The sequence below is a fragment of the Pyxicephalus adspersus genome, chromosome 7 (genome assembly GCF_032062135.1).
Source record: "Pyxicephalus adspersus chromosome 7, UCB_Pads_2.0, whole genome shotgun sequence".
NCBI classification, from domain to species: Eukaryota; Metazoa; Chordata; class Amphibia; order Anura; family Pyxicephalidae; genus Pyxicephalus; species Pyxicephalus adspersus.
Window position 1 is genome coordinate 22,550,638 of NC_092864.1, and position 16,214 is coordinate 22,566,851.

The following is a 16,214-nucleotide window of genomic DNA, read 5'->3' on the forward strand; positions in this document are numbered from 1 at the left end:
AACAAAGTAACCCGTTTGATTTCTGTATTTAGTATAAATTACTGCATTAATACCCCTAAGTAATAGTACTATTACAAAAAAAATCATATTGTATGGCTTTAGTTATGTTTTACTGGTGCCAGGTGGTAAATCATTGGCTTCATATATCACTTAGGACCTGTTGTCAGAAATCTCTCTGGCATTCCTGTCTCTGCTCATACTACAGAGTCTTGCTCCTCCTGCTGCATTCTGATATAAACCAAATTAGATATCCAACAGGGATGCTAGCAGCAGTAGTTGAGCTTAGCCGGAAACTCAGATTTAACTGCGTCACTGAGAGGCATAAGATGTAATTTTATGCTGCAATAAATGTACCTGTAGTTGTCGTCCCTAAATATAGTCACAAATTTAGACCCTCCTGCTGCAGATGTGCAGACCCATAAAATGAGAGCACTGGCAATAAAACTAATGATCTTGTTAATCATAGCACTTTGTTTGCCGTTATGCCATGCTGTGTCAAAAAGTAAACTGCTCATTTCACATTGATTCACAATCAGAGGCCCAGGTAAATGAGGCATTTTATGTAAAAGGCCACATTATCTGTACTCAGGCCCATAGAACATTAGAAAATGTAATGGAATTCACTGTGTCAATATCAGTGCTGCCTGCTCAGAGGAGAGTCCATATAAACCAATTATATTTCGGCTTTAATCAATATGGCGTGACTGGATCCTAGTGTATACAGTCTATGGTTGAGTTTGAAGATACGGATTGTTTTAATACAAAAGAAAAAATTCAGTCTTTGTCATGTAAAACAAGTGACTCCGGGTCACACAGAGGGTTAAGCCATGCTTGAGATTTTTAATTGCATTGGTAACCTGAGATTAAACTGTTGGTGACAAAGTCTCATTATAAATAACTTGAAATCAATTTGTTGTGATGAGTTTATTGTCAACACAAGCCAATCTTGTGCTGCTAATCTAATAAAAATGGCTTGTCTGGATAAAATATGGAACTGCCACACCTTTTTATGGTAATGTCATCTCGATCCTTGTTGATCACTGACCCAGAGCAGAAATATAAATCACCTTCCTTCCTTCTTCATTTAAAAGGCTTGATTGAAATGCATGGGAGCCACCAGCAGACTGGCAGTGCAGTGTTTATTGCATTCATTTTTCTATTAAACCTCCATGAAGGAGCTGTGTGCAGCCACAAAACATTTTACAATATTTTTGCTGGTGGCCTTTGTGGAAAACAATAAGGTAGATAAAAGGGATGCAGTCTTCTGAGAGACAGCTACTACTGGCCCTGCGAACACTATTGGCTGCCCAAACAATATCATGCCAAGGTGGATACTTACCTGTACCAGAACCTTTGACCTTCCCTTTAAGGAGTATTTGCTTTTCAGCTGCAATTCTCTCTTGAAATATAATCTTCAAGGCACTAGCTACCTGGATCCTCTTCCAGCTGGATACCCAAGCTCCATTAGTATAAACCCAAGCCTCCACAACAATACCCCTAAAGAAGGCGAAACGCATCGGGCTAATAAGTGTCTAGCGTTTTCTAGTTTTTTTCTTTGCTAATCATTCTTGCTAATCATTATTATACCGTCAGAGTATTTATATATAGATAACTGTCAACAACACCCTGATTATTTAAATGGGGTATGACCTGAAACTTATTGATCTGTATATATGGTTTGATTATTGTTTGCTATGTGTATGTAATCTATGAACTATCAATACAAACTTGATTGCCAAATTTAACACCCCATCTTCTCCTCATTGTCTTCTTACTGTATTATATGTGGTTTGGATATTATTGCACAGATCTAAACAAGTCTCCCAATCGTCATGCAGAAATTATGTGAGATTGAAGGTAATCTGGGGCTTGCTCCTTAAATACACGGCACCAATGTCAGCTACTGTACTTCTGACTTTTCAGGTTATCTTTAAGCACATTTGTCGGGGAGGGGGGACATGTGACGTACAAATAAAGGATAAATTTGTCTTAGGCATAGAAGATAGGAAGTTTAAGTACCAATTTAGCCTATTGACATTCAACACAGCAGTTGTAAATGAACTTAACAAACCAAGAGGTTTTTGTTATTGAGTGCTGTAAGGTTGGATGAAGCCCAGGTGGCAAAATAAGCTAAGTTCTGATTAACTATTTAGAACGGTCATAGGAAACCTTATTCTCACTCGTATAAATAGCAAGGCTTCCACCTGAACCAAAAGCAACATCACTGCTGCCCCCATTTATTCTCTGAAAAGCTCCCGCTGGGAAAAGCTTCAGTACAACTACTCCTGAAATGAGGAATCAGTAACTGCCTACTGAACATAGCCTTAGGAGCTATGTGGCACAGAGTAGCCAGCCTAGGGGAGAAAAAAGTACAAATCTGACTCTGATCTCATGTAGCAGCAAGCTGAGTAAAGTAGATTACGATTTGATCGGAACAGGCCTATTCATTGATCAATACTTATTGCTTGATACAAGAACCATAAAGCTCTGAGCACCTGTAGCATTGGTATGGCAGAAACCCCTAAATGTCATCACTGCTGTTAGAACACTATTTAGCTCTATGACAATTCCTCATAACCTTTGTGAAGACTGAAGAATGGCTGTCAATTTTTTTTTAAGGTAGTGCAAGACACAGCAGGCAATTACCTTTCGCCTCTAAGGCTAGGTGCACACATTCAATAATTGTCAGTTATGTTTTACAATGACAAAAGACTGAACGATGCATAAACAAGTGCTGTACATACAGCTCCGTTCTGCTATATGGAGAGGGGAGGGGGGAGAACGATGGAGCGGCACCCCGCTGTGCTCTCTCCCCTTCACTTCCATTACAATCGTTCCTGGATCCACCAGGACAGATCCATGAATGACAAGCGCTGTACACACACCAGATTCTCGTCCCATATCAGCCCCGAGGCAATTATCGGACGGGAATCATCTGATGTGTGTATGTAGCCAAATATGTTTAGTGCAATTGGAACAATGAAATGTGAATGCCGATTGGTCTCTGACAGGGTAAGAAACATGTACATTGCGCTTTATCTTTTTAAATACCAATTTAGGCCTGGTAGGGGGTCCATTCCCAGCTCTTTACATATTCAATATTAATTTGCATTAATTATGTTATGGCAATCAGACTGTTCCCCCAGTTCTCATTACACTGCTCCAGTGCACACACTTTACATATAATTCTGTTGTTTGTCCTGACTCTTAGGGATTTTACAGCTTTCCTAGTCTAGTGCCTCCTTGTGCTATTCACATTGCAGTACAAATCTTGTGCTTCATGCTTTAATTAACATTAATTAATATTAATTGTGTTCCCTTCAAACCTGTATGTCATGGTTAGCGGTTTTAATGTTGTGATTTCCTCTGTTTTGTCTTCTCTGTGATGGCATTTGTTAATAGTGCAGAAGTTCATACAGGTAAAAATAAAAAAAGATTGATATAATAACACATCCCTCTCTACATGTGCAAAAAGGCAGCTTTTAAGACCGGTTCAAGAGCAATGAAAAGCAGTGTGACACCTGCATATACCACCTTGTTGTATGTGTACATGTGTGAAAGTCATGTAGGCTGTGACACAAGCAGCATATAAGGGGTGGCATCCTGTACACTGTGCTGGTATTGTTATTCTCCAATCTGTATAATGTGCTGTATACTCTATACCTCCAGAATGTGTTGTTTGTTCTATATTCCCTTCTATGTTGCCCAATTTGTACTTCCCACTGCTTCAATTAACTAATATTACTGTAAAATGTATACTCCCTGCTACCTAAATCTCAGCCTTATACAATGTCCGCACTGCTCCAGTCTGCACACTGTGCTGTGCAATTTATACACCTAATTTATAGTTAGTGTATAATTATAGTGTGTACTATAATTCCTATTGACCTAACCCGTACACGGTGCTGTGCCATTATACTCCATGCTGCTCTAATTTGCACATTCTACTGTGTGCTGATCTTCTCTGTTCCAATCTGAACACTGTACTGTATGCTCATTACTACGCACTGCTCCAGTCTATATGTTGTGCTGTACGTTCCATATTCTCCATTGTTCCAGTTTGCACAATGTCCTATACCCTCCACACTCATCTTCTCAGAAACTGCAGTGGGAGGGGGAAAGGTGTAAATAAAATAATTTAGAATTTTCAGGGATAAGCATTCTTATTTTTGGTTGTGCATTTAAATGGGACAACCTACCTAAAAATAAAGAAATAAATATGCTTTTTAGAGTTGGTAATTTGGGGAGACTGGAGTTCAGATTTAAAGAATTGCAGCAGGAAATCACAGGAGGTCGTGCCCTGGCTTTGAGTTCCTGCAGATTGAAGAGACCAATTGTATCATCATATTGGATGGAAACTGCTGTCCATATGCAAAAATAGTCTTCAGTCTATAAGACATGGAGAGCCATTGGGTATATAGTTCTATTTTCAGCGCTGCTTTCAGGTTTTTGAGCTTTAAGAATGTATAGGACCTTGGGGTATACTGGTAGAATAAAGGTGAGGACAGCATGACATTCATATGTGTGATCATTAAACAAATATTGGACTTGTCCTTCTGCATAGAGAGGATTCTTCTGTCTCCCATATGTGCCTGGACAATGGAAAAATGTTCTAATTGATGAACACTGTATTCTTCCCACACCGCTATATAAAAAACATAAAAATGTGGGGCTGGTAAAGTACACCCAGAGCACTTCCATTTTGGGAAACTAAAGATAAGTTTGGTTTGACTGAAAAACAATGTAGGCAGCCATTGCTGACCCTCACATGTAAAAATGTTTGTTTCCTTTCTGTAACGGCTGATTTACTGACCTGAATTAAATCAATATTTTCAGATAGAGGCCAGAGACAAATTAAGATCTTTAGGTAATGCATTGATAAGGATCACAATAAGAGAAGCTGCCCGGTTTGCAAAGTCTGTACTGGCATTGCCCAGCGTCCTTGGTTTACTTTTGGAGTACGAAGGGTGTAGCTGGTTTCCCTCTATATCTGCTGGGCTCTAGCCTACTGCCTAGATTGCCTTGAGGATGATGTGGTTAAATCTTGATCACTGGTCACCTTTTTTGTAGCTAAGGCTAGGTATACACGTGCAATAATTATCGTTTGAAAACAAACGATCAACGATTATTCCTGATTATTTTGAACAATCGTATTGTGCACAATTCTGTACATGCTGTAACTATACATCGTTCAAATATAATCCACCAATAATGTACACTAGATACAATCGTTTGAACGATGCAGGAAGTGACATGTAAAGGAGAAAGTGTATCACAGAACAATTCACGATCACTAAACGACCGTACACACAATAGATTACGAACGATCATCGACCAATCAGATCCGCCAAAATGGTTGTTCGTTTCCAGCGGGATTCCTCATTCCTCTGTGTCGTTGACCAGTCGTTGTGCACTTTTTTTGTTAACAATTATCAAACGATCTGTGGTTGATCGATCGTTACCAATGACAATTATTGCATGTGTGTACGCAGCCTAAGGGTCTGAACTTCAATAATGACAGTTTTTATATTTTTATTCTGATCAAATTTCTACTTTGCAGCAGGTGTTAAATTTTTTGCATATTTTGCATTTCAGCCTGTGACTTCTAGGTGTGTAAGAATGTCCTTCTGAAGTCACTATTTGATTCTTAGCCTACCAGAGGACACTGAAATATTAGTTTTAGGCTGTGACTGACTAGCAGCCTTATAATTATTTGATGAATTTTTTGAATGATTTCCTGAGGACACGCAGCAAGTTTCAGCTTGTTTGCATTCAGAAGGTAAATCCCACATGAATACGGCTGAACATTACAGTTTTGTAAGGAATTATTTTATGTGGTTTTAGCAAGCCACTATAATCCCACTTTAAACTGCTGCCATACATGCTATTGACTCATGCAATCAGGTGAAAAGAGACTTCCAGACAGAAAGAGAAAAATAGATGTCGCGCTTGCCTTGGCACCATCACCAACCTGCAGCAATAAATCTGCCAATGAAAAAAAACAGACTTGTGCAGATTGCATGCCATGCTGTGCTCGGTGCCAAAGCTCAGGGGCTGCCTAAAATTTCTGTGTTAGCAATTTCACTGTCAGGCAGGTTCAGTAGAGCAGCGGATAAAGCCAAGGCAGTGGGCACTATGAAGATTGGACAAGTCACGTTATCTAATTGGTTTCTATTGATAAAAAAGCTTTACATTCAAATAAAGCACCATAATGCAACTTTTATGGCCATTTATAATATTGTCTTCTATGCTGAGATAAGGTAGTTTATTTTCCCTTGGCACTGTACAAACTCAGTATAGTACAGCGGTATATTCATCGGTATCGTCTTTCATCCTTCCTCATTTTTGGGCTAATGGACTACTGGCATCATCAAAACATGTCTTTTCTCTCTGCACTGTCCTCAGGCGTGCCTCCTTTTATTTGCTGTCTTACATGTCACCTATTTCACGCCAATATCATCTGTCATCATTGGACGATTTCCATTGGATCATGGTAAAAGTAGCCTCCAGAATACCTTGAGTTCAGTTGCCATAGTCACATGACCTTCAACATAAGTACTGATTGCTTTTCTTTCTTTTTGCATTGTCAGATTGCATTAAGAAACTATCTGTGGTCTGCTAGGGTGCAAAAAGAAATTTTCTGAACTTTACCAAGGTCGGTTTATTGGAAACTAATTATAGACTAGTCACTGTGCACCTCTCTTTGCAGTTGTCAAAATTTAAGGCTACTCCATTTTTCCCTACATGACCTTTTATGTAGGTGCAGGGGGTAGTAGTATAGATAAGGGGTTATCAAACCAAAATAAGAGGACCCAAAAAGGAAAAATGTTACCGGATCCCATGGGAATTACCGAAATGTCAGTCAAGCCATAAAAAAGAATAATAATAATATAAATAAAATAAACATTCACCACTACTACCCGTTCATCACAAGCTATCGGATTAGAGTCTGGGCATTCAAGCCTGAGCTGTCAAACTGGGCTATCAAAGGGTCATATGAGAGGTAATGATAAGTTTTATGATTCAGGTAGGGAGAGGGCCAAGGCTGAATTCATATATATTTAGTGTAGACCCCCTCATCCCTGTTTAATCCAATAAAAAATCAGAATATTTATTTAAACATACATAGTATTACTCAGTTCCTAATTCGGACTTTATAAGGTCATCCATAGAAGTAAGTCAGCTACCATTGTACAATGCCACCATGCTAGTGGATGATAATGACCAACCTGTATTGCTTTATTGCACAAGGTTGAGGCAAATGCCTTGGTACAAATTTTAAATGTATCCTAATGATTTTTATATCTTATTTAAGGTCATTTTAAACAGAAACCCTACTACTAGGCCTCCCTCCTTGAAAGGACCTTTGCACGTATTTTATTTTTATTATGTGTATCTTTTTACATAACCATAATGACACGTGGCCGGGGGTTGGGTCAGTGATGCCCCGGGCTCACAGAAAGTGTGTTTTTTATTTGACCTCAGAGGCTAAAAGTTGTGAGTCTGTGGATGACAGTAGGGGAGGGGATGGGTAGAAGGTTAGTATCACAGCAAGATTTCATTTTCTTTATCCAGTGCTTTACATGAGTTGGTGTTAAATACATGTATATATCCACTTTTTGAAAAGCAACCTGAGATACTATATTTCTATCTTGACAAGCTCCCTTTAGAGTACACAGATACTGTATTAGTGCTTTTTTCAGTAAAGACATCTTTGGCAGATGCATTGCGATGCTTGGCATACTAATAAAGCAATGATTGATTGCAAGATGGAGGAGCTGATGTCTCACTTTTCCCATTCAGGCTACAGAGAAGGATTGCTCTGGAAGAGGGGACGTGACAATGGACAATTCCTCAGCAGAAAATTTATACTGTCAGAACGGGAAGGAGCTCTAAAATACTTTAACAAAAATGATGTAAGTAACTTGCATGCCAGATATGTCTAACATAAAAATGATTTTTCAAATACAATACAAATTAAAGGTAAAATACACTAAAGGTCCTAACTCCTAATGGCTGTAAGGATGTGAATAGTTTAGGAGTGGTCTCCTCACTTGAGTCCTAGCATTGATTATTATTATGGCTATTAAATTCTATGGAAATTCCGTCCACAACTGGGCCTACAAAAATGTATCCAGTCATTACTTCAAATACTTGGGTGACAAAGGAGTAACAACACCTATGAATGGCCCAATGCAAAGGCTGTTCTTTGTCATTGAAAGCACAAGGAGATTCTGCTTTTTGAGTCCTTGATCACCCATTTACCACTTGTATCCACCAGGTGAGTCCTACACAATACAGATTAGAGCTATGCCCCCCTCCCCCAATACCCCCTGCAAACACTTCACCTGGGGCATGTGAGATTTCATCTTTAGATTTGGCAGATCAGTCCAGGATTCAATACATATGTATGATTGTCATCTTACCTGCCTTGTTTGCTACCAGAGAGTGCATACAAAATAAGTGCTAATGATCTTTGTTACTATTGAATTCCCTGCACACAATACGCTTAATTTTATAGAAATAAAGTTGCATGCAAGGTAAATCAATGTATACATATAATCTTCAAATATACATAAATTAGTTCCTTGCTAAATTGATCCCTGTAAAATCTACATAGGACTGCACAGACGTACTGAAGTGCGCTTGGGTCTGATAATGGCTTTCAGGGGTTCATTTAGTCATAAAGTTGGGGCTAAGGGTTAGGTTAGAGTTAAGGTCAAGGCGATTATAATTAGTGTTTGGGTGATATTTTAATGTCATTGGAAACATTTTAGAGCTCATGGTAAAAGTCAGTTTAATTAGTGTTAAGAGTTGGGGTTGAGAATTAGAAATTCGGATTTGGGTTTAGAGGTTAATTTAGGGATTTGGTTAAGTGTTAAGATTAGGTTAAGCATCTGCAACTGGTTATAGTCATATTATATATAGTCATATTATATGCTGTGGCCTATCACACAACAGTTTTACATTTTCTAGAAAATTTTCTAGTTTCCTATTGATTCAGCCAATACTGTAAATGATTAATTTTGTACTTCCTATAATCACAATAATACTGTTTGTTCTGCAATGAAATCTTTGCTGCCTTCTTCTAATGTGGACAAGTTAGACTTTACATAAAAGACAAGCAAATAAAAGAAGTTACAGCAATATATGTATATTTTACTTACTTACTAATTTTATGAACAAAAAAAGCTAATTGAGTGCAGGTTAAAGTTTGGGGTTACCCTCTGGAACCAGATGGATATTTGGTACACGTAGCTCCTAGACATTATATTGCCTGCCTGTTCTGCTCTGGCGATACTTACTCCACTAAAACAGAATATTCTGGTTATGATTTCCCTCCCAGGCATTTTGTACTTATTGCAAAGAACATGTCATATTACGTCTTCACATCTTTAAATGAGAGTTTGATTGCTGCCTTACTGTTTCCTTCTGAATTGTTTATCTAAATCTGCTTCCAGGCAAGAGAGCCCAAAGCAATTATAAAGATTGAGCATTTAAACGCCACTTTCCAGCCAGCCAAAATAGGGAACCCAAATGGACTGCAAATCACTTACTTACGGGATAACAGCACAAGAAATATTTTTGTGTACCATGAGGATGGAAAGGTAAGAGGTCATCTATGAATTCCAACCATATAAATTGTTTTAAAATGACCTGACGTCAGTGTTTTCCTGACAATAAAGGAGGCTGCAGCTTCAGCAGAACATCCACTCATTAATAGAATGTCACAGGGCTGGAGCACAAAATCTTATCACTGTGGTTTAGCAATATTCATATATGTGTGTGTCCATTTATATATTAACCTTTATCTAATACTAAAATATTAGTTTTAGGTGGAAGAATGAATGACTTGAAGGTTTCATGCCTTTATGGCCCGTCATTCTCCACAAAAGGATGGTAGATATTTTTAGCTGTGGAGTGCATAGGTACAAGGTTACGACCCATCGCCTGTTACCCTTTTTACCACCGTATATGACCAGAGTAGGTTTTAGCTTTTGGATGGTTTATGATATTTAGGGAGATCAGACTAGGTATGGTGGGTAGGAGTTATGATTGTAGAATGGCTATACCATGATATACAGGGCTTTCCCAATCATAGTGGGGAGGACACACAAGAGTTTGCTTATTTTAGCATGAAAGCAATTAGATGTTTTCAAGTGGCAATGATTAGTCTTTTGCCATAGATGTGGTCAGCTAGGAGAAATCAGCTGATGTAATAGAAATGAGAATTCTTCCATTTTTTCTGAAAACAAGTTTTTAGCTGGCAATGTGACAAGGAATGCAGTGCAGCATTAGTGGGATGACACTGGATCAGCAAACATTTGTGGGACTGTGCAGGGGGGTAGAAGACTGGAAGCTGTAGATGTATAATTAATTACAATAATATTTATATATATTTTAATAGGGCGGGAGGCATAGTTCTGATGGAATTATTGTAAGAGTTATAGGAATTAGTATTAAGGTTAAAGGTGATTGCCAGGCAAGTTACTGAATTGACAGCTACACATGTGGGGACTGTTTTACCTGGCAGAGGATTTGCATTTGTTTTTGATATTTTCCTAATCCTACACACCCAGCAGGATGACCCCACTTTCTGTGTGACTAGACAGCAGCAGCAGACTTATCCGCCCATCTCTCTACTCCCTCCCTGTTCCTTGTCAGCACTTGCAGCATATGTGATTGGCTCCTGGGGCTGCCCCTCACTACTCCAGCCTGTTTCTGTACTGGAAATACAAGATGCTTATATCAAATTATTTGTAGGCATTTTAACACTAGTTTTAATATTAAAAAAACAAACCATCATTTTTATCATATATTTGTTCAGTTTTATATATTTCAGACACATTTTCTAGTTTAGAGCAGGAATTAGAGATTTGTACTTCTCATTCTTGATTCCCCCAAACTGGAAATGTACCTCCTCTAGGCTCTCAGTGCCAAGAACTGAGATACTGGATTAAGATTTAACTGTGCAAGGAGCCTTGTGTGTGCAGATGACTTCATCAGGAAATAAAGGGTTATTAAATTCAAATTTCCTTTTATGATTCCAGAAAAGCTCCCCAAAGACCTAACGAGGAAGTAGAAAAGGTTATGTTTGTATAATATGTATTTGCTGTATGTTGATGTATTTGGGTATATTCAACAAGTAAAGGTGATTGAAATGGCTTTTGATTTTTTTCAGAGATTTTCTTAGTTTGCTGTATTTTTTACATTTGTTCTTAAACATTCCATCCCCTAATGCCTGTGCACAATTCTCCTGGATCTTATTACTGTTCTGCACACATTTTCACTCTCACCCCTATGCCTGCACAACCACCCCCCTGTACTACTGGACCAGCACGCTGCCCCCTTCTCACACACAAACACCTTTGCTCTGATCACCTTTTCTGCAAACACACCACACCTGCCTCCTACACCTATACATCCTTCTGCCCGCACAGCACCTAACCCCTACCCTTGCCCAATAACCCGATCACCAGCATACAGGTGTACTGGTCCCCTAACTGCCATGCTTGGCCCTTATGTTTGTTTCTGTACGCCCCCTCACTGTAACACCTCATTCCAGTATCTCATCTTCTCACTTGTCAACACTTCTTTTCATTATTAACACAATCACAACACTTCCTGTTCTCACCCACCATCACCCCAGTTCTCAACCTGGTTTGTTCTCGCACACTTTTGCTAGTTTTATATGAAATACATAATAATATTATTGGTATAGCTGTGTTTTTTGAGTTAAAACTTCCGTAGTATATTGGTGAATATGTTTGGGGCGGAGGTCTTTTATAAACATGTGCAATGATGGAAGCTAGGCCAGGTCCTGGTACATCTTTTATTTATAAAACCAATATATGATTACTGTGATTTAATATTCTGCAACAATCTGGCTTTTAATTTCCTGCTGCCATGTCAGACATATTTGTGCAGCTGTCAGAGAAGGGAGAAATCAGAAGAAATTAGTAATGAATCTGGATGTTTTTTGCCCTTTCATATCAGTTCTAATCGCCATCACAAATCAAAGAAAGCATCCAGCAGCACCTGTCTTGGGTGCAGCCACTGGGAGTTGGCTTGGTGCTATATCAGCTCCCAAAAGAAGGATCAGGACTCCAGTGCTGACACACTACTGCCACCGTGTGGTGTTACCGTATAGTCACAAGTCTCCCATGTATTCTACTATTTGTATTATCTTCTTGTTTTGTATTTATGGATCCACTTTAGTTCCTATATATCTACAGTCTACAGACAATAAAAAACTATATTAAAAATAGTGTGTAAAGCTATAAGGAAAGCACTAAACTATGCCTTAGCATTGGTTGCATTGCCGCTGCTGAAGGGGCTTGGGGAAGTGACATTTAGGCAAAGCAGACATTCCATTCTTTCTTTCAGTCATTCTATTGACACTGAATCCGAAGCACTTATTTTTAATAAATGGTATACATTTTAGAGCTTCAGTTTTATTTTTTAAATTTCTGGATGACTGAGGTTACTATAGCTTTCATTGGTCTATAGAGTATACACTATAATCCACTTTAAATGCAAGAATACTAATGTTGTTACAAAAAGTAAATATTTGTTCTCATTTTCTCTTGATTAGGAGATTGTGGACTGGTTTAATGCAATACGAGCAGCACGGTTTCACTACTTACAGGTGGCCTATCCAGGGGCTGGAGACATTGATGTAAGTGTACCGGTACAGTGCAGTACTAATTTCTGCAGTCAGGCTCAGTATCAGTAATTAGGTCAGTATGCTTCATAAGGATTTTTTTTCAGCAATGTATTGTAAAACTACATTCATATATACCTGGTGTGCTCATAAGCGCATTGCTGATCCCTCCTTAGCATTACAGATGTATGTTATCTTTTAGAACTGTTTTATTTGCTAGTGCCAGTTACTTCCTTTCCTATGAAGATGCAGAAGCTGCTGTTCCCTGTCCAACAAGTCAGCGATTTGATTCACATTTAAAAGAAAAAAAAGTGCTGAGACATCCTCATCAGCTTGGGCCTTGCGCCCTGTAGTCCTATATGCTGATGTTGGTTGATCTGAATGTTGACAGCAGAACTCTATTTTACGCTAATAGGGCTGCACAGTATATGGGCCAAACTAAAGAGGAAGTTGCAGCAATCCTGTTACTTTGTTACCATATAGCAGATTGCTATTTTCTTGATCATTAGTGTCAAAAGGTATTTTTTAGTGGGATATAATAAGAGATTCCCAAATCCTTTTTTATGTCTAATCATCCCTTTATACTTCAAGGGCTTTATTTACAAAACTTGGAATCAGAAATTCCCTTAAACATTCCCCTTTGGGGATCTATTAGATCAATGTGTTTCATTGGTAGTAATTGATTCCTACCAGGGAAGGTTAGATTCTCTGTTATAGAATAGAATAGAGCAATAAGATTACAAAGCAATTCAAAAATCAGAACTTTTTCTGCAAAGATACAAGATGATACATAAATAGACAGAAATCATCCAACATACATCTGTTTATTAGATTTCTGGTATAAACAAAGGTTTATTATCACTTAAGGGCTTACTTCTACATGGCACAATATGTGGGTGATCCTTGAACCACCCAATTTACGGTTGGACTGCAAAGGATTAGCTAACATTAATGTTTCTGCATTTATCCATGTTATCAGCTTGGGCTTCATTCATGCTTCTTGTTTTTCTCTTTTTTTCAGTTGGTGCCAAAGCTGACAAGGAATTTTATTAAAGAAGGGTATATGGAAAAAACAGGGCCAAAGGTAAGAAATGGGGAAATATTGCAATAATGCACAGCTATAAAAGCAAAAAAAAAGGTTTATACTATGTAGGGACATAGAAAAAGCAACAAAAAAGATCATTGTCCCATAGCAACCAGTCAGATTTCAGTTTTCCAGAATAAGATCCATTAAAAACTCAAATTGGTTTCTCTAGGTTTCTACACTTTGTTTACTGTTGGATTGAATACATACAATGAAGGTTTCTTCTGACCTAATATTGCTGTCTGATTATATTTAGTGAGAGTGGGAGACAATCTAATATATTAATTAAGCAGATTGCATTGGATCAATGTTTAGTAAAGCATATGGAGACTCCACAGTAACCTCAAGAAATCTTTGATTACAATACAATGGCTTTAGGGTCTACAGTGGACTAAATTTGTACTTCCAAATGGGACAATCTGGAGCTACCCCACAATGCCATATGTTTCTATAGTTGGAGATGCCCTTTGATCTTCTAGTTCACTCTTTAGTATAGCTTTGGGCTGACGAGAAATTGAAGTTTTATGTTACATTTAGTCAGGTTCAAAAAAGTCCAACAAGTTGAACCACTAGGAAAATAAACATATTGCAGATATAAAATGCTATGAACATAGTTGATCCAGAGGAAGGCAAAAAAAACCCTGGTACAATTTGCTCCAACAGGGGAAAAAATCCCTTCCGGATTCCACGAGGCAAAAAACAAAAAGCATTGTAAAAAAAATAATAATACCCAAAGCAGCACACTATATATTTGACTGTTTTTATCTGTGTAAAGTATTGTTAAATATTGTTTAGGATGCACTCAATTAGATGATTTGCCAGTGTGTGCGGTGTGGCCTGGTGCACAGGGAATGCAATTTGGGCACTTGAAAGCCTATTAGGCCTATGGGTCTTTGTTTTATTTTCTGAAACCACATTAGTACCATGCTAAGTACCTTTTTTATGCCAGTAATGCTCGGAAAACCTCTTGATAGGTCACGATAGAAACACAAGGACTGCCATTGTTACTGTCTCCTACCGAAAATGCTAGCTGTCTGGCAGAATTTCCAATCCTTGGACTTTGCTTATTGCAGGTCAGCAACTCAAAGCACAGTTCAGACTTCCTACTTTCCTGATCAAGTGAATTCTTATTCTCGGTCAGTGACTCAAAGCATGGAGTCAGCAAGAAAGCCTTGCAACTTGCACTTCCACAAGGAAGTCATCAGCCAGTGCCTGTATTTCTGTTGTGATCATTTTATTTTAACATGACAACAATGTCTAGGGAAAACAATGACAGGCAGATATGACAGAGCGTGTTATTCTGTGTATGTGATCAATGCCAAGGAAACAGCCTTTGGTGCCTCTCCTCACTCTCACCCCACACTGATCTGCTAATTAAAATCTATGACTTGCAGCCTATCTGTGATATTCTCTGTCTGTCTTCAGCATACAGAAGGCTTCAAGAAGAGATGGTTTACCTTGGATGACAGAAGATTAATGTACTTTAAAGATCCTTTGGTAAGAAGGTGTTTCATTAGCATTTAATGCAGCTGAAGCAGCGGAATAATGGGGCTGCAATCACATTGTATTTGTGTATTTTGGATATGTACAGTTTCTGCTTGTTTTACATAAATTGTATTCATGCTGATCTGAAATATGACACTAAATGTTTATTCACAAGCCCAAAGCCTCCTACACAGACCCTAAGTTAGATTTTTTTTAATTGATGGGAATCAGGAGCAGAATTTGTGATGTCTGGGCTCCCATCACCATAAGATTATGAAGAGGGTATTCAGCACAATCGGCCCAGATTCCCTATTTTATATGGATCTCTGTAACTTGTGATCCTCATATTGCAGGATGCCTTCCCTAGAGGAGAAGTTTTTATTGGGAGCAAAGAAAACAGCTATAAAGTAGAAGAGGGACTTCCAGCCACCATACAAGGGAATCACTGGCAGTATGGAATCACCATTACAACTCCAGACAGGAAGTTCCTTTTTGCTTGTGAAACGGATACTGACCGCAAAGAGTGGATTGGAGCCTTTCATAAAGTTCTCAGTAAGCCAATGCTTCCCCAGGAATATGCAGGTAAGGAAAAGCAACAAAGGAACGTATTGAAATGCTGTCAGTTGACATTTGAAAATCCGGCCACCTATAATCCGTTTATATCAGTTTCCCGGCGTGAATTTCAGAGCGCATATTCAATACAGGGTCTGCAGTACCGTGTTTGGCCACTAATGTTTTGGCGCTGTTCTGCAGAAACGCTTGCTGAACTAAAAACACATTGAGACATCCCTGCTGCCTGCTCCCTGGAACTGTGCCAGTGAGTGGAGTAGTGTTGGTCGAATAGCTCACTATTCGATTCGGCAGCTATTCGCTCGAATAGAGCAAAAGAATTCGGGTGGTCGAACATCGAATTCGAACACCATTAAAGTCAATGGGAGGAAAAATTCTGTTTTTTTTTCAGCACTGTGTAGAGCTTCTACA

General features: G+C 38.6%; 1 protein-coding gene across 1 annotated transcript in view; it reads left to right on the forward strand.

Annotated features, from left to right (window-relative positions):
• Positions 1-16,214, forward strand: part of ADAP1 (ArfGAP with dual PH domains 1) — a 110,115-nt gene that overhangs the window by 85,930 nt on the left and 7,971 nt on the right. The window contains exons 5-10 of the mRNA XM_072417821.1: positions 7,804-7,916; positions 9,462-9,608; positions 12,596-12,679; positions 13,686-13,748; positions 15,174-15,245; positions 15,587-15,815. Of these exons, the coding sequence (XP_072273922.1) occupies positions 7,804-7,916; positions 9,462-9,608; positions 12,596-12,679; positions 13,686-13,748; positions 15,174-15,245; positions 15,587-15,815 (708 nt within the window). The remainder of the gene's footprint in view (positions 1-7,803; positions 7,917-9,461; positions 9,609-12,595; positions 12,680-13,685; positions 13,749-15,173; positions 15,246-15,586; positions 15,816-16,214) is intronic.